Source organism: Gigantopelta aegis, chromosome 14 (genome assembly GCF_016097555.1).
Source record: "Gigantopelta aegis isolate Gae_Host chromosome 14, Gae_host_genome, whole genome shotgun sequence".
In the NCBI taxonomy this organism is placed as follows: domain Eukaryota; kingdom Metazoa; phylum Mollusca; class Gastropoda; order Neomphalida; family Peltospiridae; genus Gigantopelta; species Gigantopelta aegis.
Window position 1 is genome coordinate 29840657 of NC_054712.1, and position 26370 is coordinate 29867026.

The 26370-nt window shown below is 38.4% G+C and overlaps 1 protein-coding gene across 1 annotated transcript; it reads left to right on the forward strand.

The window, feature by feature from the left end:
• LOC121389178 (annulin-like) lies at nucleotides 1-25435 on the forward strand. Its single transcript, XM_041520784.1, has 16 exons — nucleotides 1-45; nucleotides 2728-2962; nucleotides 3856-4104; nucleotides 5140-5415; nucleotides 7214-7332; nucleotides 9476-9589; nucleotides 10522-10696; nucleotides 12925-13075; nucleotides 14538-14641; nucleotides 16063-16225; nucleotides 17624-17748; nucleotides 19138-19238; nucleotides 20791-20998; nucleotides 21908-22074; nucleotides 23385-23530; nucleotides 24226-25435. The coding sequence occupies exons 1-16, from the start codon at nucleotides 1-3 to the stop codon at nucleotides 24374-24376; spliced, it is 2529 nt and encodes an 842-aa protein (XP_041376718.1). The 3' UTR covers nucleotides 24377-25435.
• The last annotated feature ends 935 nt before the right edge of the window (nucleotides 25436-26370 follow it).

A 26370-nucleotide genomic window follows, 5' to 3' on the forward strand; every position in this document is an offset into this window, starting at 1 on the left:
ATGACTGCGACTTCAGCCAGTAAGGCAACACGTGACCGGTCATGCGTGAGGAGTGTATACATTAGACCAGGACATATCAAAAGCATTTCACATTAATATCTGGAGGCAGCGAAACAAGACTCACACAACCAATGGAAACCATTCTATTATTCCCCTCTTGGATACCGTGTTTACAGCGCGGTGTGCACATAATACTGTCTAGTTTGTCAGAATCAAAATAAATATCTCACAGATGTTCGCGAGTTAAACTGTAATAGTTCTTTCTCTGCAACCTTCTGATTGGACAGTTACAGTAATTACTGTGTGACGTCACTATTGTTTCACCAGTCAGTAAGTTATTTTACGTAATTACATAATAATGGTAAGGAAACCGATATGCAAATAAATCCCACGTATCCACCATGAACTGTTTAGTACTAATCGATAATATTCATGATCGTTGCTAACTTCCACCTGGCGACAATGGTGGGAAGGCAAAGTACAGAACTAAATTGTACTGCAAAGTTCTTCATTAATTTTAACATTTATCACCGATAGTGTATCATGCTGAATTACTAAAAGCTAAATGTAACCAATGGCGTAGCCACCATGACACTGATATTTATTTTACAGGTTTACCTCGGTGTTGTTTTCCTCTCTGGCTATGCCACTATTATCCACTTTCCCCTAGAAATTCTTCTCCCCTTTTCTATCATCTCTCTGATTATTTTATTTCCGCTGTCATGAGATTGCACATAGTATATAATAATCCTCTTTACGACATGTCAAAATTACCATTTGTTTAATATCCTATTGTCGATGATTGAAACTTTAACTTTTAACTTTTCCTGATTTCTATAATGTCTCGTACTCGCTGCGTATCGCAATCTGTAATATTGCTAAAATATTATCTCAAAGTTTTCGCCATTTCATCATTAAACAAACATAAGCAAAACAATAAATAAATAAATAATTCAGGCGGGTATAGAATGTAGGATTGTGGGTCAAAACCCCCTCTTGCTCCAAGCGTTTTTTTTTCAATATATTTCGTGGGAACATGATCAGACCCCCTTAAAAACTTCTTTTTGCCATTGTCTAAATCCATCCGTGAAATTCCCTGCGCAAACCCCCGTAAATAAATAAACAAATGGATAGTGGAGGAATGGATGGATGGATGGATGGATGGGTCAGTCAGTCAGTCAGTCAGTAACTAACTACATATATGCTCAGCCCAAATAGTTATTAGCATGCTATTTCTAGATAACGCCCTGTGTTACAGTCAAATATCCTTTTCAAAAAGCCATAGCACAGTCTACGGGATATTTATTTACGCTTCAGCACTAGTTTATAGAAATACAAACAATGTCTTCGTTCGAACAAATATGCATTGACAAGGTCATTTCTAATGGCGACCATGTCTGGACATGTAATAGTACTGTGGCGATCTTAACAAGTATTTAAAGCGGATTTAAATCAGTGGTAGACAGGCGAGGGAAAAGGTCAAGTTTGTTTATTTAACAACACCACTAGAGCGCATTGACTTATTAATTATCGGCAATTGGATGTCAAACATTTGGTATTTTTGACATAGTATATAGTCATAGAGAGGAAACCCGCTACCTTTTGTTTTCCATTTAAGTGACATGATATCTTTTATATGCATCATCCGACATACAGTATAAAACACACAACAACCTTTGATATAGGCAAGTCTTGGTGCACCGACGGCGATCGAGGGACGGGACGTAGCCCAGTGGTACAGCGCTCGCTCGCTGTGCGGTCGGTCTGGGATCGATCCCCGTCGGTGGGCCCATTGGGCTATTTCTCGTTCCAGCCAGTGCACCACGACTGTTATATCAAAAGCCGTGGTATGTACTACCCTGTCTGTGGGATGGTGCATATAAAAGACCCCTTGCGGCTAATCGAAAAGAGTAGCCCATGAAGTGGCGACAGCGGGTTTCCTCTCTCATTATCTGTGTGGTCCTTAACCATATGTTTCACGCCATATAACCGTAACTAAAATGTGCTGAGTGCGTCGTTAAATAAATCATTTCTTTCGTTTTTTCTTTCCGACGGCGATCGATCCCAGACCGACTGCACATCAGGCGAGCGCTTTACCACTGAGCTACCGTCGAAATTTAATTAAATCAGCAAGGGCGTGTGCAAGGGGAGGGACCAGGAGGTCTTGCCACCTCCATAAACAAATTAAAGTGCCCCTTTTTAACAATTTGATTTCAGGGAGTTGATCCATGTGTCCTTTGGCCCTTGATTTCTGGATCCTGGATCCGCCTTGATGACTAGATGTGAAAAACTCCATCACTTAAAGGGACAGACCCCAGTTTCAACCCGTGAAAATTAACACAAAGTTTAGTTAATCTACAAACCTGTAATACACTTGGATAAAGTTACAATTCAGTGAAACATGTGTCTGTGACTTTGAAATGGTAAAATACTGTCTAAAAATACACTAAAACTCGACTCCATAACTGTTACTTCTCAGACGCACGTGCGTTAAAAACACCAGGATGACCAAAAACACTTCGAATGTACGGAAATTGATAATCTAAACCATAAAATTTAAGTAAAGTATGATTTTAGTTATCAAAAATGGCTATAATAGTCAACATTATGCCTTAGTGTTTAAAAACTGGGGTATGTCCCTGTAAAGCAAGAATGCTTTAAGCAGAAATAGCACGAAATATTGTAAGAGGACCAATTACTTTTAATAAAGTATGTTATATTCTACAGGTGGACATCATGTACGCTAACAAACACAGGATCAAGAAAAGCGCTCCGCCTGTTTTTCGCCGCGAGGTCACCAACAGCGACTTTGCGGGAAGAAACAAGAAACTCAAAGATCGAAAGTACAAGGCGCCAGAAAGCAAATGGAAGCGGAAACGTTACGGGCCGCAGAAACGAAGTCTCGGCGATAACGAACAAGACAAAAAGTTCCATGGTTACGACTCTGATGATGAGGATAACGGTTTGTCTTCACACCTGTTTTCTTCTCTTTCGTTTTCTTCTTTTTATATTTTTCTTCTTCTTCATCTCCTTGTTCTTTATGTGTTTTTGTTTTTGTTTTTTTGGGGGAGAGGTCAAATATAGTGTGTGTGTGTGTGTGTGTGTGTGTGTGTGTGTGTGTGTGCGTGTGTGTGTGTGTGTGTGCGTGTGTTGTGGTGTGTGTGTGTGTGTGTGAGAGAGAGAGAGAGAGAGAGAGAGAGAGAGAGAGAGAGAGAGTGTGTGTGTGTGTCTGTCAGTTTATCTCTCTCACTCACACACACACACACACGCACACACACACACACTATATCTGACCCCCCCCCCCGTCTCTGTCTGTCTTTCTCTCTCTCCTCTCTCTCCTCTCTCTCTCTCTCTCTCTCTCTCTCTCTCTCTCTCTCTCTCTCTCTCTGTGTGTGTGCGTGTGTGTGTGATTATGTGTCTGTCAGTCTCTCTCTCTCTCTCTCTCTCTCTCTCTCTCTCTCTCTCTCTCTCTCTCTCTCTCTCTCTCTCTCTGTTAATTTTTTAAATTATTATTGCATTAGTTATATGACGGTGTAGTTGTATTTGTGTTTGTATTTGTTTTGTTTTTAGTTGTTGGAGTGTGTTTCGGGGGGTGGGGGTGAGGTCGCATTTTACTAATTTTAAGGATAGAATGATGAAAATACACGGTGAAAAGGTCTCAGGTTAGCACATTTTTCCCGAATATCTGTATCAGTTTTGCCCGAATTTAAGGTTTTGCTCTAGCACTAAGGGGAATTACACCCCCCCCCCCCCAACCCCCTGTCTTATGGTGGCGTGGTATTAGTAGAAGTTGTTAAATTCGGAGATTCAAGATTGAGGTTTTAATCAGTTAAATATTATGCATCTTTATTTCAGAAGTTGAGGTTATACCTCAAGAGACACTTGCTGAGAAACTGCACGTGAAGGACATCGACCTTCACATTGACGAAAACACGAGTAAACACCGGACGGACATGTTCGAGTGTACGGAGAAACGGACGTACAATGGCGAGGAGCTGGAAGCGAATCTTCTTATACGACGAGGTGAAGAGTTCGAAATAACCATCGAGTTCGACAGACCGTACAACAAAGAGGAGCATGACATGTGTCTGTGTTTCAAAACGGGTGAGCTCTCTCTCTCTCTCTCTCTCTCTCTCTCTCTCTCTCTCTCTCTCTCTCTCTCTCTCTCTCTCTCTCTCTAAACACACATACACACACACACCCTGTCTCTCTGTCCTCACTTTCTATCTCTCTCTCTCTCTCTCTCTCTCTCTCTCTCTCTCTCTCTCTCTCTCTCTCTCTCTCTAAACACACATACACACACACACACCCTGTCTCTCTGTCCTCACTTTCTATCTCTCTCCCTATACTCTCTCTCTCTCTCTCTCTCTCTCTCTCTCTCTCTCTCTCTCTCTCTCTCTCTCTCTCTCTCTCTCTCTCTCTCTCTCTCTCTAAACACACATACACACACACCCTGTCACTCTGTCCTCAGTTTATATCTATCTCTCCCTATAAAACCCTCTCTCTCTCTCTCTCTCTCTCTCTCTCTCTCTCTCTCTCTCTCTCTCTCTCTCTCTCTCTCTCTCTCTCTCTCTTACTATTTTCTCTATCTATCTTTTTCTCTGCCTCTTGCTTCGTGGTAGGCCATCGGTCTACAGGCTGGTAGGTACTGGGTTCGGATCCCAGTCGAGGCATGGGATTTTTAATCCAGATACCGACTCCAAACCCTGAGTGAGTTCCCCGCAAGGCTCAATGGGTAGGTGTAAACCACTTGCACCGACCAGTGATCCATAACTGGTTCAACAATGGCCATGGTTTGTGCTATCCTGCCTGTGGGAATCGCAAATAAAAGATCCCTTGCTGCTAATCGGAAGAGTAGCCCATATAGTGGCGACAGCGGGTTTCCTCTCAAAATCTGTGTGGTCCTTAACAATATGTCTGACGCCATATAACCGTAAATAAAATGTGTTGAGTGCGTCGTTAATAAAACATTTCTTTCTTTCTTTCTGCCTCTTGCTATTAATGGAAGACATGCAGCGGGTTTTCTCCATAAGACTGTATGTCAAAATTACCAAATAGCTGATGATTCATAAATCACTAAAAAAAAAATCTAAAAAAAAAAAAATCTTGGATTCCCCGAATTATATGTCTTTTTTGTAGGAAATTCTCCAAACAGAAAAAGAAAGACTTTAGCTACATTCCCCTTGGACGAGACTGGAACAGTCAAATACAAACCCAACTTCTGGGGGGCCAGGATTGTGAGTCGTGATGGTAACAAGATGACCATCGCCGTGTTCGTGCCGTCTGACTGTCCCATTGGACACTGGAAGTTCATCGTCAAGACGATAGTGCAGGGAGAAAACAAGGGTGATGTCGAGATATGGGAATACATTTGGCCTGATGATCCAACCATTCTACTGAATCCATGGTGCAAAGGTATTCAAGTGTTCTGTATTGTGTGTCCATGTACAACATTACATGAGTAGGTTTGAAATGTATGGAATGAGTTGAGAATGTTGAAGATTTCGAGACCATAGAATCTTGTGACACATCCTATGAGGCTCTCTTCAAATTACAATAAACTCGCAGTGCTACAATTTCAATTTTATAACAATGCAGTTTATGTATTTATTTTTACATAAAGGATTGAACTTGATATATTTATTTTTACATGCAATTAGTATAAGGTAATTGGTAATCTGACGTGTGCCATGGTTTCTAAATAGTACGCGATCTGCTAATCAGAGCAATTAGTGTCAGGCACTAATAAAATAGGTTCCGAGCAACCAAAGACTCAATGTCGTTTAATACCGGCCTCGGTGGTGCAGTGGTTAAGCCATCAGACTACAGGCTGGTAGGTACAGGGTTCGCAGCCCGGTACCGGCTCCAAACCAGAGCGAATTCTCAAGGGCTCAATGGATAGGTGTAAGACCACTATACCCTCTTCTCTCTCACTAACCACTAACCAACTAACAACTAACCCACTGTCCTGGATAGACAGCCCAGATAGCTGAGGTGTGTGCCCGGGACAGCGTGCTTGAACCTTGATTGGATATAAGCACGAAAATAAGTTGAAATCAAATTGTTGTCACGGGTAGTGGAGGCGTTTTAACGAGGACACCAGGACAGATATATATTATTACATGGATACGTGTTTAGTATGTGTGCTATAAATAAGGATAATTTACCCATGAACGAGGGTGTGCGCTACAACAGCTTGCTCTGAATGTGCACGTAAAGCCCTATGACCTGACCTGACCTGACCTGACCATGAACGAGACTCGAAATGAGACCCAATGGAAGACTCAAGGAGGACAGCTCTGCTGTTCGTTCCCTTGAGTTTCTCAGTCGCAATGTCAACTCTATCGGGAGACCTGTGTGTCATTCACCCAGAAGCTGATCCTAACCCTTGAGGTTCTCAGTCGCAATGTCAACTCTGTCGGGAGACCCGTGTGTCATTCACCCAAGAGCTGATCCTAAACCTTGAGGTTCTCAGTCGCAATGTCAACTCTATCGGGAGACCCGTGTGTCATTCACCCAAGAGCTGATCCTAACCCTTGAGGTTCTCAGTCGCAATGTCAAGTCTATCGGAAGACCCGTGTGTCATTCACCCAAGAGCTGATCCTATCCCTTGAGGTTCTCAGTCGCAATGTCAAGTCTATCGGAAGACCCGTGTGTCATTCACCCAAGAGCTGAACCTAACCCTTGAGGTTCTCAGTCGCAATGTCAGCTCTATCGGAAGACCCGTGTGTCATTTACCCAAGAGCTGATCCTAACCCTTGAGGTTCTCAGTGCCAATGTCAACTCTATCGGGAGACCTGTGTGTCATTCACCCAAGAGCTGATCCTAAACCTTAAGGTTCTCAGTCGCAATGTCAACTCTATCGGGAGACCTGCGTGTCATTCACCCAAGAGCTGAAACCTATATTAGTATTTATATAGTACCACGTTGTAAACAATGCTTCATGTTGGAAAGGAAATAGAAACTACATCACCAACTTGTGACGTCTGTTATTCATTTGACATTCATTTAAACAACACAAGAAAAAAAAAACCTACACTGTGTTAATACTATAACAAAATTGACGACTGCAACTATTCAGGCAATTTTTTTTTATAGTACTAGTACTTGTTTTCTGACCCCCCCCCCCCCTCCCCCCATCCCTTCTGTCTTTTATGTTAATGATTTTAATTAATATATATAACATTTAATTTTCTTTTCCTTTACTCGCTAGAGGATGAGGTGTATATGTCGGACACGGAGCTGCTAAACGAATACGTCTTGAACGACGACGGCGTCTTATTTCAAGGAACATTCAAGCAAATCGGACCAAAACCGTGGTATTTTGGACAGGTATGTATTCAATCATATACGGAAGAAACAGAAAATTAAAATAGGCCTAAAGTGTTCTCAAGACAATGTTATTTTTAATAGTCACAAAAAAACCTAATATTTCATTTGTTGTTTAGTGTAGATTTCATGTTTTTTAAGTATTAGACATGCTTTAATGTTTTTTCTTCAAGGTTTCTTTTTTTTTTTTTTTTTTTTTTTTTTTTTTGTATCGATAAAAAACATTATCCTTATTATTATATTATTATTATTATTTTCATAAGTATTTTATGTTTTTATAAAACAAAAAAGGGTTTCTTTCATACAATCATATAGTATGCTGTTTGCCACGATAAAAAGATAAATATGTACAGACAATGAACATTGTTTTTTGTTTCAAAATAGTAAAAACAACGCAAAACAAGTGTTGTAATTCAAAACAAAATACTGATGGAAAAAACTAAGGGAACATATTTCGTTGTACACCACATTTACTGTACATGTAAGACTAGCATAGCATAGATATAAATGTTTTTTTGTGAATAATTTCAGTTTGGTTTGACATAAGAACAAAAGTAAACGTTTCTTGGAAATAGCAAAAAACATGCTGTTTTTGTGTGCAGTTTAAAAAAAACACACAATCGGCTCAGAAATAAATAACTTGTAATAAAGTCCACAGTACGAAACATGCGTTTCCTGTGGGAAGGACCGTAGTTGCTGTTACTATTGATGCCATCCGTTGTTTCTTTCTATCAGTGTGTAATCATACGGTGAGGTATAAACACTAATGTACACAATAATCAACAGTGAATTTTACCGTTCTCAGATACAGCACTAGGGGTAAAATATTCATATTAAAACATGTTTTGGTATATATTCGTTTGAACGTCACTATACTTTTATTCATACACCATTTCTTCTTCTGGTGTTTACCAATTTTATGCAGTCAAATCTTATAATAGTTTCAGTGTTGTATATTGTTCTGTTTCAGTTTGATAGCGGTATTCTAGACGCTGTTTACATCTGGTCAGAGTATTGCGTATTGTTCTGTTTCAGTTTGACAGCGGTATTCTAGACGCTGTTTACGCCTGGTCAGAGTGTTGTGTATTGCTCTGTTTCAGTTTGACAGCGGTATTCTAGACGCTGTTTACACCTGGTCAGAGTGTTGTGTATTGTTCTGTTTCAGTTTGATAGCGGTATTCTAGACGCTGTTTACACCTGGTCAGTGTGTTGTGTATTGTTCTGTTTCAGTTTGATAGCGGTAGTCTAGACGCTGTTTACACCTGGACAGAGTGTTCTGTATTGTTCTGTTTCAGTTTGATAGCGGTATTCTAGACGCTGCTTTGCATCTGGTCAGAGTGTTGTGTATTGTTCTGTTTCAGTTTGATAGCGGTATTCTAGACGCTGCTTTGCACCTGGTCAGAGTGTTGTGTGTTGTTCTGTTTCAGTTTGATAGCGGTATTCTAGACGCTGCTTTGCACCTGGTCAGAGTGTTGTGTATTGTTCTGTTTCAGTTTGATAGCGGTATTCTAGACGCTGTTTACACCTGGTCAGAGTGTTGTGTATTGTTCTGTTTCAGTTTGATAGCGGTATTCTAGACGCTGTTTACACCTGGTCAGAGTGTTGTGTGTTGTTCTGTTTCAGTTTGATAGCGGTATTCTAGACGCTGCTTTGCACCTGGTCAGAGTGTTGTGTGTTGTTCTGTTTCAGTTTGATAGCGGTATTCTAGACGCTGCTTTGCACCTGGTCAGAGTGTTGTGTATTGTTCTGTTTCAGTTTGATAGCGGTATTCTAGACGCTGCTTTGCACCTGGTCAGAGTGTTGTGTATTGTTCTGTTTCAGTTTGATAGCGGTATTCTAGACGCTGCTTTGCACCTGGTCAGAGTGTTGTGTGTTGTTCTGTTTCAGTTTGATAGCGGTATTCTAGACGCTGCTTTGCACCTGGTCAGAGTGTTGTGTATTGTTCTGTTTCAGTTTGATAGCGGTATTCTAGACGCTGTTTACACCTGCTCAGAGTGTTGTGTGTTGTTCTGTTTCAGTTTGATAGCGGTATTCTAGATGCTGTTGACACCTGCTCAGTGTTGTGTATTGTTCTGTTTCAGTTTGATAGCGGTATTCTATACGCTGTTTACACCTGGTCAGAGTGTTGTGTATTGTTCTGTTTCAGTTTGATAACGGTATTCTAGACTCTGCTTTGCACCTGGTCAGAAAAGGTTTTGGATATAAAGTGTCTTCGTCGATGGGCAGTGCAGTGCAGATTTCACGAGCTTTAAGCAAGATGGTATGTGGAATTCATTTACTTTGTATTATGTGTGTATGTGAGTATGCATGCGTTGGTGCCTTTTTTTGTGTAAATGTACGTGCATGTTTGCACCAAATGGTTCTGAACTCGGCATTGTGATGTACTTGTGTTTGCGTGTGTTCGATATCAGTAAACAGTATCCTAGGTTTATCACCCAATAGTCCAGGCGGGTGTGCAGGGCTAGGGTTTCTGGGGTAGAAATCCATCCCTGCTTTAGCACATTTTCTTTTTTCTCAATATAATTTTCCAGGAGAGCATGTCTTAACCCGGGTATAAACGTCGGTCGCCATAGTGGACATCCCTATCTGCTAAACGTCCTGCGCATGCGCCTGTAGCCGAACATTCATTCATTCCTAGGGGTTGGGAGTGACGTTAATGTTAATACTGTACTTATGTCTGCATCTTTGAATAAATAAATAGCTTAGGGGAACGCGGTGGGATATTTAATTTCGACTTTAATACTATGCGTGGTTAAACTAATTTACTGGATGGAAAATCATAGTGTGCGTTTATTAATCGTGTAGGTGTTCTTGTGTTTAGCAATAGGAAATACTTTAAAGCATGAGTGGGTGAGAGAAGAGCTTTAAAACATTAATTGTATGTATGTTAGTAAAGTACTCTTATAACGAACAAGAAGGGACCCTGATAATAAGTTCGTAATAGCAGTAGTTCGTCGAACACATTTGCACAAGTTGGTTATTAATGTATAGGGAGATAAAACGGGACTTCACGTTCAGTTCGTTCTAAGCAATAGTTCGTTCTATGCATGTTCGTTAAAAGTGTACTCTACTGTAGGTGAGATTGCACCTTTAAAACGACAGATCTGTTTTGATGTGTTGCATTAACGCTGCTCTAGGACGGGCAGGTGAGATCTGATTTTAACAACCTCTGTGCAATACGTCTTCTCTCAGGTGAACAACTGCGACGATAACGGCGTCCTGGCGGGCAACTGGAGCGGCAAGTACGCCGGGGGCAAATCGCCCACCTCCTGGTGCGGCAGTGTGAAGATTCTCCGACAGTACATGACGTCACATAAACCTGTCAAGTTCGGACAGTGTTGGGTCTTCTCCGGGATTCTCACCACAGGTGTGTCACTACTGAAATTATTTTACGCAAAAATTGATATTCAGATGCAATAAAATATCACGATGTTCAGAAAGAAAGAAAGAAAGAAAGAAATGTCTTATTTAACGACGCACTCAACACATTTTATTTACGGTTATATGGCATCAGACATATGGTTACGGACAACACAGATTTTGAGAGGAAACCCGCTGTCGCCACTTCATGGGCTACTCTTTCCGATTAGCAGCAAGGGATCTTTTATTTGCGCTTCCCACGGGCAGGATAGCAAAAACCATGGTCTTTGTTGAACCCGTTATGGATCACTGGTCGGTGCAAGTGGTTTACACCTACCCATTGAGCCTTGCGGGGCACTCACTCAGGGTTTGGAGTCGGTATCTGGATTAAAAATCCCATGCCTCGACTGGGATCCGAACCCAGTACCTACCAGCCTGTAGACTGATGACCTAACCACGACGTCACCGAGGCCGGTCACGATGTTCAGAAATGCATTGGTTGTAGACATATTCATATTCTACGCAAAGAAACGTAAACGTATGTAGGTGAATATTAAACGTGCTTCCGTTATAATTTTTAGTTGTCACGAGCATTAGTGAGTGACACTGAAAATGATTTCACGAACCAATTGCAAATGTTTTCATTCGGACAATCGAAAATGATTTCACTTGGACAATTGAAAATGATTTCACTCAGGACATAAATGTGATACGAATGGTAGCGAATGTAACATACTATTTATTACCTATAATCGATATTCATTTATATCACTCAACTCGTTTAGTTGACGTTCCTATAACAAGTGTAGGATTGTAGTGACGGAACGTATCACTTTGATATGTATCAAAATATTTTACACCATAATATTGGTAATAAAGACTATTCTGTCTGGTGCGTCTGCGGCTTGCATTTTGAGCGTGTACACCATACATGTAAATATATATATATATATATATATATATATATATATATATATATATATATATATATATATATATATACACACACACACACACACACACACACACACACACACACACACACACACACACACACACAGTTACCTTGCAGACGCACATATCCAGTCTAGACAATTTCATTGAAACTAATGTATTTTGATTTTGTTTAACCGACCGGCCTCGGTGGCGTCGTGGTTAGGCAATCGGTCTACAGGCTGGTAGGTACTGGGTTCGGATCCCAGTGGAGGCATGGGATTTTTAATCCAGATACCGACTCCAAACCCTGAGTGAAAGCCCAATGGGTAGGTGTAAACCACTTGCACCGACCAGTGATCCATAACTGGTTCAACAAAGGCCATGGTTTGTGCTATCCGGCCTGTGGGAAGCTGCCTGTCGTAAAAGAGTAGCCTATGTGGCAACAGCGGGTTTCCTCTAAAAAACCCAGTGTCATAATGACTATATGTTTGATGTCCAATAGCCGATGATAAGATAAAACAAATCAACGTGCTCTAGTGGCGTCGTTAAATAAAACAAACTTACTCTTTTTTTTTGTTTAACCGACACGCACCGCATCCTCTCTATATGAGTCTAAAGTAAATTGTAATTTTAATAATGCTGAAATATTTTATCTGCCAAAAATCATTTAAAATAGCTATTAAAGGGACATTCCTGAGTTTGCTGTATTGTAAGATGTTTCCGACTAATAAAATATTTCTACGATTAAACTTAAATATTAAATGTATTTTCTTGTTGATAATATGAGTGGCTGTATATTCAATGTGTTTCTGGTCGTCTTAATATTTGTAAGAAGCCCAAACTGGATTTAGGACGATCAGAAACATGTCTAATATATACAGCCACTGATATTTTATGCAGAAAAAAAAAAATTTAATACGTAATTACAACCGCTAAAAAGTATCTGTTAGTCGATAACATCTTAAAAATAGCAGCAAACTCAGGAACGTCCCTTTAAGTAAAGCTAATCGCTTTAAAATTTCAAAATTTCTGAAATTTATAAAATATAGCAATTCCATTTCTCTATATTTAAATTATTTAGCTATTCATAACTTTTATTACATGTCTATCTCGAGTGTGACTGTCCTCTAGGCGTGGTCTACGTGGTATACGCAGACCACAGCTAGACGACACTCGAGCTAATGTATGTCCGACCCATTAGATTACTTTTAAAAGAATAGCGAAATAGTTAACTATTTTACATGCGAGGCCTCGAATAAACAGTATGACAAACATCCTTTGGACTTGTTTTTGTTGCAGTATGCCGAGCTGTTGGGCTGCCGTGCCGCAGTATCACAAATTTCGCGTCGGCACACGACTCGGACACAACTCTGACCATTGACAAGTTCTTTGACGAAACTTCCGACGGCGATCTCGTGTTGGACGAGCGAATGACGGACGACAGTGTGTGGTGGGTTACTGTTATCAATATATCTCTGTTCTTATTTGTGTGGTGGGTTACTGGTATGTCGCCGGTCATTTTTGTTTTCTTTCTTATTTGTGTGGTGGGTTACTGGTGTGTCGCCGGTCAATCTCTCTCTGTTCCTATTTGTGTGGTGGGTTATTGATTGTGGTGGGTCATTCTCTCTTTGGTCTTATTTCCACAGTTACTTTGTGTTGTACACGCTGTGTATGCTGGACCCCAAAATATGTGACCAAATTCAAATTTCAAATAGCCAAACATAAGATAACAAAAATGTACATGGGTGTCATTAAAACATAATTTTTTCCTTTTTCTATTTTTTTTTTTTTTTATCGCTTAATTTTGCTTGGTTGTTGTTGTTGTTATTTTCTTTGTGTTGTTGTTATTGCTGTTGTTATTTTCTGATGTTTTATTTTATTTTATTTATTATAATATTTTTAATACAAATTTATGCGATATGCTCCTTCTGTAAATTAATTAAGGATTTTCATTCTACTATTATATGTATGGAGATTAATTTAATTCATGGGGTGGAAGCAATGGGAAAATGTGGTTCTAAAAAGTCAGGACTTGACACTGTTAACCAAATACATTAATATTAAAATACATCAATATATTAATATTAAAATGCACCAATACATTAATATTAAACTACACCCTTATGTTAATTAAAATATATCAAAATATTAACATTAAAATACACCAATACATTAATATTAAACTACACCAATATATTAATTAATATTACAATATACCAACACATTAATATTAAAATATACCAAATGCATTAATGTTAAAATATACGAAATTGTGAACGAATTTCAACTTTTAAAAAACAATAGCATCGGATGTTTACAAAATACCTAATTACATTTATGCGGAAATCGAAAAGAAAATGTTTTACATACCAGATTAAGACATGCCTGTAGTACTTTAAATGCAGACCTATATCGTTGTAGTCATATAATTGTTGACATTACTTTGAAAGCACACATCATTATTTCTTTGAATGTCAATTTTATCATTTGTCAGTTTTGAACCAATATCCAGTTGATATTAAACGGTCGAGATACGTTTAATGATGATACCAATAAACAAATATTTGAGCATGTTCACAAATACATTAAACATATACAACGATTTGAGTAAGAAAAAAAAAATATATGCATGCATGCGGGCGATTCGGTGCCACAGGTTCGAGTCCCAGCAACGGCATGAGACAGAAAGGATTTAATTATCCCCTGCGCCAGTGCGTTAATATCTATGTATGTAACAGTCAACCTCGACATATACAATATATAGATATTGATACATCAATATATACATACACACATACATACGTACGTACATATATTATATGCAATAAAAGCAATGAAATATATTTTCAGTCAAACCCAGTATTCAACCTTTATTAAAGTTTGTTACGGGTGTGTGAATGGTGTGTTTGTAGGAATTTCCACCTGTGGAATGAAGTGTGGATGAAGAGAGAGGATCTTGGAGACGACTGTGATGGCTGGCAGGTGATCGACTCCACACCTCAGGAAAAGAGTGATGGTAGATTGTCTTTCTCTGGCTGCTAATCTCGGTCTGTCTGTCTATTTATTTATTTATTTATTTTTCTTATTATTATTATTTATTTTTAGTTTCTTATTTATTTATTATTTTTAAAAATTATTATTACTATTTTATTATTGCTCCAGATCAATGTGACAATGTCAAGGATGGGGTACCTTGAATCATTGACTTACAAAGTGTTTGTTACATACATATCCATATCCATATCCATACATTATACATAATGTATACATACATAAACATATTTTCACAGATATATACATATATTTTTAGTGATTTAAATGTATCAAATTATTTTGTTACTCGTGCCTGAGTAAATTTTGATCTGAGGAGAAAAGAAAGAAAGAAAGAAAGAAAGAAATAAGAATGAATAAATGAAAAAGTGAAATTTAGTGTTTTCTTTGGTTTTTATGTTTGTTTTTTGTGTGTGTTTTTTTTGTGTGTTTTTTTTGGTGGGGGGGGGGGGGGGGTTGATGGAGTAGAAATACTGATAAGACAAATGAGTACAGTTAGCAGACAGACATTTTACTGAATTTGTGTATCTTGTTTTCCTTTCTTTTTTTTTCAAATAAAAATGTCAAGCCACTTGCCCCAGCAGTCATTAAATTGTTCATACTCGCAATTTTTAAAATAACTGTATTTCTCTATTTCAAATTTCACCGGCCTCGGTTGCGTCGTGGTTAGGCCATCGGTCTACAGGCTGGTAGGTACTGGGTTCGGATCCCAGTCGAGGCATGGGATTTTTAATCCAGATACTGACTCCAAACCCTGAGTGAGTGCTCCGCAAGGCTCAATGGGTAGGTGAAAACCACTTGCACCGACCAGTGATCCATAACTGGTTCAACAAAGGCCATGGTTTGTGCTATCCTGCCTGTGGGAAGTGCAACTAAAAGATCCCGTGCTGCTAATCGGAAAGAGTAGCCCATGAAGTGGCGACAACGGGTTTCCTCTCAAAATCTGTGTGGTCCTTAACCATATGTCTGACGCCATATAACCGTAAATAAAATGTGTTGAGTGCGTCGTTAAATAAAGCATTTCTTTCTTTCTTTCTATTTCAAATTTCCTTTTCAAAATAACTTTTATAGCATTAAAACATAATTTTTAATTATTATTTATAAAGCATATCTTGGTGATCTGTTTGCATATTTCATTTCATTTCAAGTTAGTTTCGTGCTTATATCCAATTAAAGTTCAAGCACGGTTAGTTGTTTGTGGTTAATGAGAGAGAAGATGGTGTAGTGGTGTTACACCTACCAATTAAGTTCTTAAAACTAGCTCTGGGTGGGAGTAGGTACCGGGCAGCGAACCCTGTACCTACCAGCCTTATGTCCGATGGCTTAACGACGACTCCACCGAGGCATATTAAATATCTCTACATGTTTGTTTTTTGTTGTCTGTAGGTGTCTATTGTTGCGGCCCTGCACCAGTGGTGGCAATCAAACGTGGTGATGTACTGAAAGGGTTCGATACTCCGTTCGTGTTCAGTGAGGTGAACGCCGACCTCATTCACTGGAGGAAAACTCCACACGCGGAATATGAAGTTATTAAAAGGGCTCCAAACGCGTAAGTGAGCAGAATTGGTGTAGTGTGCGTGGTTCTTTTATGATTTTGGTTTTGTTGTTTATCTGTTTATATATATATATATATAATATTTAAAAAAAAAAATGTTGTTGTTGTTGTTGTTGTTTTGTTTTGTTTCGTTTTGTTTTGTTTTGTTTTGTTTTGTTTTTGTTGTAAGGTATGTATTTCGTTTCTTTTACGAGAGAATTCCAATTTTGGGGTAGTCTCAATTTTTAATTCGGCTTTTCAAAGAAATGATTAATAGGAACATTAAAATATTAAAATTGGTATTCTTAATCTTATATATGCTATTTGTTTCTGTTGTTGTTGTTTTGATTTGATTTGATTTGTTTTGTTTTGTTTTGTTTTGTTGTTGTAAGATATGTATTTCGTTTCTTTTACGAGAGAATTCCAGTTTAAACTCCAGTTATGGAATCTCCATTTTTATTTCGGCTGTTCAAAGAAACGATGGATAGGAACATTAAAACGTATTAAAATTGATATTCTTAATCTTATATATGCTATTAAATAAATAATATATTACATTTCTTATTTTTATTTATCATCTTATTGTTATTAGTTGTTACTATTATTATTGGTATTGTTGTTATTGTTTCATTGTTATCACCATCAATAGCATCATCACTATCATCGTCATCATCATCATCATCATCATCATCATCATCATTGTATTTACAAAGAAAACAAAGCTTATTCAGAAAATACATGCATAATGTTCCGTAGGGAATTATTAAAAATTTAATATCCACTAATTAATTAATTAATTAATTAATTAATGTGCTCTTGAGGTTTCGTTACAAAAAACAAAATTGAGCATAATGTCCCTACAAGCTAGAGATCAGAAAGAGTAGCCTACGAGAATGCAGCTGGTTACTTCTCTCAATCTCTAGAAGTGTCACAATTATTACCGTGTGTTAAAGGGACATACCCTAGTTTTTAAACACTGAGGCATATTGTTTACTATTAGAGCCGTTTTTGATAACTGAAACCATACTTTACTTATGGTTTAGATTATCAATTTCCGTACATTCGAAGTGTATTTAGTCATTCTGGTGCTTTTAATATTACAAAATGCATTTCTCATATTTTTAAAAACGCACGTGCGTCTGAGAAGTAACAGTTATGGAATCGAGTTTTAGTCTATATTTAGAGGGTATTTCACTATTTTAAAGTCACAGACTCATGTTTCACTCGATTGTAACTTTATACAAATGTGTTACAGATTTGTAGATTAACTAAATGTAGTGTTATTTTTCACGGGTTAAAACTAGGATCTGTCCCTTTAACCTCGCTGCACAACTTTGCGACAATGTGTAATTTTAGTTGTATGTGTCAGACGTTGTACGTGATTGTTTTCCTGTATACTGTGTTTCATGCCAGGATTGGGCGATGTATCAGCACCCACAAGCCGACTGGCAAACCGTACCGAGGTAAAACCATCTTCTTTGGGTTGTTCGGAGACGACGAGAGAGAAGACGTCACCATTCAGTACAAACACCCAGAAGGTAGATATCTTTATTATATAACATTTAGTTAACGTACGAGCACACACAGAAGGTAAATATATTTATTATATAACATCCAGTGAACGTACAAACACCCATGCGACATATGGAGTTAGATCCGCAAAATTACCAAACGCACCCACCCTCCCCATATAAAACCGGCTGGCTACGGGCCTGTTCAGTTTAAACACCCAGAAGGTAAATATCTTTATTACCTGTGAACATTTTCTAAAGATATTAGATAAATTAATAGTGCAATGAGTCTTCAGCAAGATGCTGGTGTTGTCGCCGCTCAAAGAGGTGATATTCCTACTCAAACCGTGCTATTTCCGCACTAAAACTTTTAAAAGGTGCTATTCACATTCTTAAAATCCAAACTAATGCATGTTGGCTAATATCATCAGTTTTGGAAGACTGCGTGCAGTGGGAAATCCCTGCCCTAGCACTGGCGTGGGAAGCGGGCGGTGGGGGGTGGGGGTGGGGGTGGGTGGGGGGGGGGGGAACAGTCCCCCACTTTGTAGCAGCAGCGATGGTTTTTATATATGTACACATGGATTTATATATTTATTTGTAAGGATAAATAATAGGAACATCAGCTGGTAACATATCTTTCTTTATATCAGCATCCTCAAATTATGTAAGATCAATTGAGTTGCTAAAAATGCCCTGAGAAGTTCGCTTTTACAAAATATGGACTAATTTAATATTGATTACGTCAGTGCTCACGCTATCCTAACTTTAAAGCCAAATTACTACCTGTTCCACTAATTATATGTTTCAACATTTTTAATATCTTATTCCTGACTAAATTCTCAACAGACATTGTTAATTTCATTACTTCTGCAATTCGTGATGGGTATAGCATCAGGGGTCTCGCTACATGTCGTAAGCAATGGCGGGCCCCCCATCTCTTAAGACTAATTTCGAATAAGTCCGCCATCCGTTTATTTAGGCCGCCATCCAAAATCATAAGTCATGCCATCGTCTTGAACTACCAGAGTAATCAGGTTCATCGTCGCTTACAAGACATTTTCGAAGTACTTGTACCCTGCAAATCTTACGTACCATCCCTTCCTATAAGTGGAACTAGCTCTACCGATTCCCTCCATCCCTTTCCTGAATACTGGAGAGACCACTGAGCATATATTTTGGCACAGATTGCCTGGATTACCAGTGTACATGTCGGGTACTCGGGTCCGGGTCGACTGTGACCCTCGAGTACTCGAGTCCAATATTTTGGACTCGTGGAGGCCCTAGTGCAAACACAAAAGCCACACGAAATTCAAATTTTATGCCCTGATGACGTAATTGATAAATGGTATAGTTTAAAATGTACTGATGGGATGTTAAACATGCCTTACTCTTCTTTGTTTTGTCTCTTGTCAACAGGATCCAGGAGGGAGAGATTTGCTGTCGCTAGTGCTGTCTCTACAGCTCCCAAACGACACTCCAGTGTTGACACAGACCCGTATGTCACAGAAATTGAGACGGTTTGTTTAACTCTATGCTACGTACGAAGTAGCAGTAACAATGATGATAATGGTGGTGATGATGATGATGCTGATGATGCTGATGATATTCATGGTGTCATAAATTCATTGTTGAATTAGGGTAGCACACCTAGTAAAAACCAATTTTTCATCAACAATTTTTCATATACTTTTATTTCTTTGACAACTGGTGTAACAAAGGCCGTGCTATGTACTATCCTATCTGTGGGATAGTGCATGTAATAGATCCCTTGCTGCTAATAAAAAAGAGTAGCCCATGGAGTGACGACAGCGGGTTTCCTCTCTCAATATATGTGTGGTCCTTAAACATATGTCTGACGTCATATAACCGTAAATAAAATGTGTTGAGTGCGTCGTTAAATAAAACATTTCCTAATAATCACCAGCGTAGGAAGATAGTTTGCTTTTATATTTGCTTTATAATAATGTAAAAGTGTGTAAATATGAAAGTGCCCCCCCCCCCCCCCCCCCCCACACACACGTTTTGGCACCTTCCTACGCCACTGATAATCATAGTTGACAACAAGTGTAGATGTCGGTAAACCTTTCGTTCCATGTTTGTTCTCTAATTCCTTTTAGAAGTTAAATTAGATGACATTAAGAGTCAGCACTAAATACTTATAAAAATTATTGTTTGTCAAAGTTGTATGATAGCAATTCAGTTCAATTCAAATAATTTATTTCATATATGGATCATATAAAATGGCATTCATTGGACGACATAATAAATGTACGAGATAGGGGTGGGGGCGAATGCCCCCTAGTGTTGGAGCAAAACCTCAAATTCGGGCAAAAAATATACAGATATTTGGGCACAATGTGCTAATTTGAGACGTTTTTTAATCTTTATACTCTCAATATTAGTTGTAATCCATATACAAATGCGCAGCGATTCGTTTGCATCCCTATATAGCTGTTTGGTAGTAATGCTAAATTAATTTCAATAAATGTTGTTATTCAGATTCGGGCATTTTCGTTTAATTCGGGCAAAAGCCAGTCTGCCCCCCTACAAAAATGGGAGACCGTACGCCTCTGGTAGCTAATTTATTTCAGTTGCGTGTAATACGTGTGTTGTACATATTTTCTTTTATCATGCCCTATACATGTGACAGCAAACAAATTTACAAAGATGTTTTATTTAACGATGCACTCAACACATTGTATTCCACGGACAGGGTAGTACATACCACGGCCTTTGATATATCAGTTATGGTTCACTGGCTGGAACGAGAAATAGCCCAATGGGCCCACCGACGGGGATCGATCCTACACCGACCGCGCATCGAGCGAGCGCTGTACCACTGGGCTACGTCCCGCCCCAACAAATGTACATGTTTGTTCTACTATTCAACTGTATATCTAAATAAAAACAAATGTGTGTGTGACCCTCTTCACATATCGTTCCTACGATCGATCCTGTATGGATGTAGAACGGTATTTACATAAACATGATTATAGTAGATGTTACTTATATCATTCATTTACATAACTTAATATGTCGTTGCTACCTAATTTTATATTTATATTTTAGGGAGTAGTTCTCGAAATCGACTTTGATGAGGATGTTTTTCCTGGCACAGATTTCAGCATAAAAGTTCTGGCAAAAAATTCCACGGATCAAACTCGCGTCTGCCGTGTGACCGTCAAGCTTACAGCGACGATGTACACCGGGGAACCGGTCGGGAACGAACCATTCCACCGAGAGAGATTTGACGTGTGTCCTATACGACCTGGCAAAGGTATGTTATCCGGATCAATCCTCGTCCGTGTGCTCATTGGACTATTTCTCGTCCCAGCCAGTGCACAAAGACTAGTATTTCAAAGACCGTAGTATGTGTTGTCCTGTCTTTAGAATGGTGCATATAAAATATCACTGGCTACTAATAAAAAATGCAGTGGGTTTCCTCTCTTAGACTGGACATTTTATTAATCATTGGCTATTGGATTTCAAACATTTGGTAATTCTGACATATAGTCTTAGACATATAGTCTTAGAGAAAATAGTTTACTATTAACAGCAATGAGTGTTCAAAATGTACCTTTCCACAGATAGGATAGCACATACCATTGCCTTTCATATACCAGTCGTGGGACACTAGTTGGGACGGGCAATAACTGAAGCAAAGAATGGCGCCATTAGGGGATTCGATCCTATTTGTGAAACACATCATGAGCAGAGTTTGTTCCGTTTTACCTAAACGATAAAAGAGGTCCAAGGTTTATATGAAAAAGATGAAAGCATATACACCTGATAAAATATTTATTGGCAATATCAAGACGGTGGATTCGAAAGAGTGGATCTCGCAGGTTCGTCAGTGAGACGGCTCCAACGTTTTGCTTGTATACTCTGAGCACTATGTCATATAAACATCTCAATTTTGACTGAAAACATATTTTAATATACAAAAGGATTGGCCACAAGTTGTCCAAATTACGAGGCACTCTCCTAAATACAAATAAATTTTTTTTTATAATAACGGCGACTGGAATTTTTTTTTAAATAAAGGTCTGTGAGAAATGATTGAATCCCACTATGTCATATAAATAAACTTGATGACAAAATTCTGTTAAAAAACAAAAACATTATCAATTCATTTAATGTCAGTTTGTCGCCTCACACAAACTAACTTTCTGCATGTTACTTTCAGAGAAAAAGTTTACCACAAAAGTCCCCGGTGAGGTTGCCCTGCGCGCCACTCGTGAAGGCTTTGCGATGAGAGTTGACGCGTTCGCCGACGTGTTGGTCGGGGAGAGACAAGAGAAAGTGACTGACGAGGCCATGTATAGATTCAGAATTCCAGAACTAGAGTTTGACGTATGTACTCCAGGGCTCCAACTTAAGAATTTGTCTGCCACGGCAATTTTGAAAAGAATTGCAATGGGTGAAACAGTCCTCCGACGGCAATTTTGAACCTGCCTATGGCAATTTTTTTTAAAGTGGCATTTGCAGCAAATAAACCTAACTGAAAGGCTATCTTGTTATATGTAGACATCTTTTAAATGTGCAAATGTTAAATATTGGCAGATAATGTACACCAGGTGTATACATTTCGCCATTGTTGAGGAGCTTTATCGACGGCACAAAAATGCCATCGGTGATGCTTTCTACCTACGGCAATTTATATCTCAACGACGGCAATTGCCGTCGGTGCCGCCGTTAGGTTCGAGCCCTGAACTCAAAACACAGGTCACTGCCATGCACAGATTCAGAATTCCAGAACTCGACTTTGACGTATGTACTTAAAAGAAAACCTAGGCACCCACGGCTAAAGATCTGCCACATACAGATTCAGAAATCCCGAACTGAGTTTGACAGGTGTGCAGAAATGGAAAATAGTTTACTAGCCCGCCGGACCAGAATTTCTACTAGTCCGCTAGTCTATTGGACAATATATTATTAACAATATTATAAGATACAGTGTCTTCACTTCAAATGAATGGTCGACGTACGTATTCAAAATACTGATCATCCATTAATAATTATAGATGTTTACGTGCTGAAATCAGAGGTTCTAGTTTTCGACTGGTGGTTTTGTCTTGCTCGTTTCAGTGTAAAGCATGTGTATGTATGTTATTCTTGTTTGATGGACCCAGCATGTGTATATATTTGTTTCAGCGCCCCAGTACACGCATGTTTGTCATGCTTGTTTCATGGCAACAGGCTGTGTATATTTGTTGTTTGTTTCAGGGCCCCAGCATGTTTATACGTTTGTTTTCCAGGTCCCAGCTTTTGTAAATCTGTTACGTCGGTGTCAAGCCCCAGCACGTGTATATTTGTTATGCTTGTTTCATCGCCACAGCATGTGTATATTGGTTATGTTTATTTCATGGACCCAGCATATGTATATTTGTTATACTTGTTTTAGATACCCAGCATGTGTACATTTGTTATACTTGTTTTAGGAACCCAGCATGTGTATATTGGTTATGTTTATTTCATGGACCCAGCATATGTATATTTGTTATACTTGTTTTAGATACCCAGCATGTGTACATTTGTTATACTTGTTTTAGGGACCCAGCATGTGTATATTGGTTATGTTTATTTCATGGACCCAGCATATGTATATTTGTTATACTTGTTTTAGGGACCCAGCATGTGTATATTTGTTATACTTGTTTTAGGGACCCAGCCGGTGTAAGAAGAACGAGGTGATAGAGGTGAAGGTCAGCCTGAAGAATCCACTCAACGTTTCGCTCACGAACTGCGTGCTCAGCATCGAGGGAAGTCTCGAGTGTGTGTCGCCCACCGACGACGAGATGCAGTTCCCGTACGTACCTTTAAGTCACTGCCTCGTGTACAGACGCGTGTGCAGGTGGAGGGGTCCGGGGTTCGAAACCCCAGCTGCTCAAGCAGATTTTCTTTTTTCTCTCAATGACTCGACCTCTGCTATCAGCTTCGGCTGCCAGTCTAGACACATACACACACACACACACCTGCCCTCATCCCATCCCCAGCGCTAAAATCCCTGCACACTGCACCTCTTCTGTTTTTTTATAGCTTTCTTAACAATCTGACAGCTCAAACCCCGGTTTCCTCAAATGAGACAAATGCTTGTGTTATGTGAATATATGAATATTATTATCAATGACACCACCTGACCCCATTATATCACCCTCTATGAAAATGTAATATGAATATATAAGCATAAGCGTACGATACGGGGGGGATCATCAAATTCGGACAAAATGAGCTAGCCTGAACCGTTTTCACCATGTATTTCCATCATTCTAACCACAATAATCGTTGTAATCCATGTAAAAATGCATAATGGTTCGTATATAACCGTATACAACTGTTTGGCAGTAATTCTAATATAAATAAATGTTACCAAGATTCTGGCATTTTCATTTAATTAGAGCAAAACAAAAAACCAGCCCGCCCCTCTACAAAAGTGGGAGCCCGTACGTCTATGCATTTAAGACTTGAATATAATTATAATAATCATGTTTTTTTCACCTGTAGAGACATAAAGGCAAAAGAAACTTGGGAGGCGACCTTGACCGTGAAAGCTAGAGGCACTCAAAGAAACAAGAAAGTGAGAGAACTTTCGGCCAGCTTTGACTGCAAGGAGATGCCCGACATCACTGGCAAATATTCCGTGGATGTGGATTAGAAACATGCTGTCACAAGCAGATGTTCGAGACACTGTCTTGCACAAATATTGGTGCATAATAACACTATTTTGAAATTCACAATATATGTTTGGTATTCCTACTGATCCATTTACCTTGCTACCTCCGTTTGTACTGGCATGTTAGGACTTCTTCATCTAGCAGGTGACATAAGCCTGACTTGACAGGTTTTTTTCAGATTTTTATTGCATAATATGACTTGACACTTCTACTCTGTACTAAATTTTCTGTGGTATAATATGACTTTAATAAGATTCATTTACTAAGATACAAAATATGACACTTGTTTAATTCAGAATAGGTTTTCCATTGCATAATGAAATAGGGACTTTAAATACTCATATCCTGCGACTTCCATATATGACTAGTTTACTTTGGAATAGATATTGTACCGCATAATATATTTATTATCATTTATTTCGATTGCATATATGGCTCGACTAGTTTACTATGGCCTCGATTTTTATTGCATAATATGACTCAACTAGTTTACTCTGCATTAGATTCTCTTTTGCATAGTATTACATCAATCATTGAAATATATATTTTAAACAAAAGATAATTTTATTTTCAGAATAAAACAGACTGCATAAAAATATTCCCTCCTGCCAAAATACTATTATTTTATACCCGTCCATGGATCGAATACTTCCATCGTTCAATGGACATCTTCAATATAACCCGTCCACTGCTCTGTATGGTCTGGTTTTTCTCCATATCCAACACTATGAAGGCACATTGCTTCAGGCTCATTTAGTTTTCCTTTGTATTGATATTTGCGACGAGACAAAATTATTATAACAATATTCACTGATAGAGAAAACACATGACATACTAAACTTGTGCTTTGCTTTAGTAAATAAGAGAAAAGTCGAATTAGAAGTCTAGAACTTTATGCTTATGAATAGTGCTTCAAATGATAATTTATATGCAGCTTCAAAATACATTTTATGTATTTATATTTTACCAGATACACATGTATATGTATTTACTTTTTTATTTATATATTATTTTTATTGTTTATATATTATTAAGTCAGTTTTTAGAATAATAAAATACTTATTTTACTATTTTATAATTGTTATTATTTGTACTACAATTATTAATTGACGGTGCTGTTTGAGTGTGTACATTGGTATATCGCTTGTCTATCAGCTCCCAAGGTTTGGGCTTTGATTCTTTACTTCGGCAGTTTCATCTCTACTACTACTATTTATGACATGCAGGAACCTTTTTTTCTTCTTTTTTTTTTTTTTGGGGGGGGGGGGGGGGGTAGTTTTTAGTGTTTGCCGTTGTTGTATATAGTTATTTTAATGTGTAGTTTGTTGGTGGTGGATGTATGATGTATGTTTGTGTGGCTCGGTGGTGGTTAGTGTCATCTGGCAGTGACACTTTCCTGCTCCCCGTTTTACTACCTCTTTTAACCTTAGTTTTTAATGTGTTTATATCATTTTAAAAAAAAGCAAATATTGTTGTAAATGTGTTTTATTATTAATTATTGTGTTTTGTATGTTTTTAAATATAATTTGAAGTTCGGTCTTTTAACTTAGGGGATTATTTTTTATTTTTATTTTTATTTTTAATATACTTTAATAATACATTGTGTATGGGGGTGGATGTTTTTAATTAAATAAATGTCCTCGGGTGTTTTTTATTCAGTCCACCCGTGGTTGGGGCGGAGTAGGTCCGGGGCGTCTCGTCTCCTTTTTGGGGTCGGGTTCTTCTCTTGGGGCGGGTTCTTCACCTTGGTCTTGGCCCGAAGTCATAAGTTTTGGATCAGTCCAGGGTATATAATCTTTTTCAATCTTAATCTTTTTAAGGGCATATTTATTGTTTAATTTTTCATTTTTCATTTACCTGTTTGGAAATGCCCAGTCAAAAACAAGCGTCACACTAAAGTAATTAAAATTAATTTTTATTTAAATACCATAGGTTATTTCAACGACGCATCAAAATCCCCCCTATGCCTTTTATA

Coding starts and splice junctions, on each gene's coding strand:
- LOC121389178 (XM_041520784.1), top strand. CDS start 1: ATGACTGCGACTTCAGCCAGTAAGGCAACACGTGACCGGTCATGC. Junction 9,590..10,521: donor CACGAGCTTTAAGCAAGATG/GTATGTGGAATT, acceptor GTCTTCTCTCAG/GTGAACAACTGCGACGATAA. Junction 10,697..12,924: donor CTCCGGGATTCTCACCACAG/GTGTGTCACTAC, acceptor TTTTTGTTGCAG/TATGCCGAGCTGTTGGGCTG.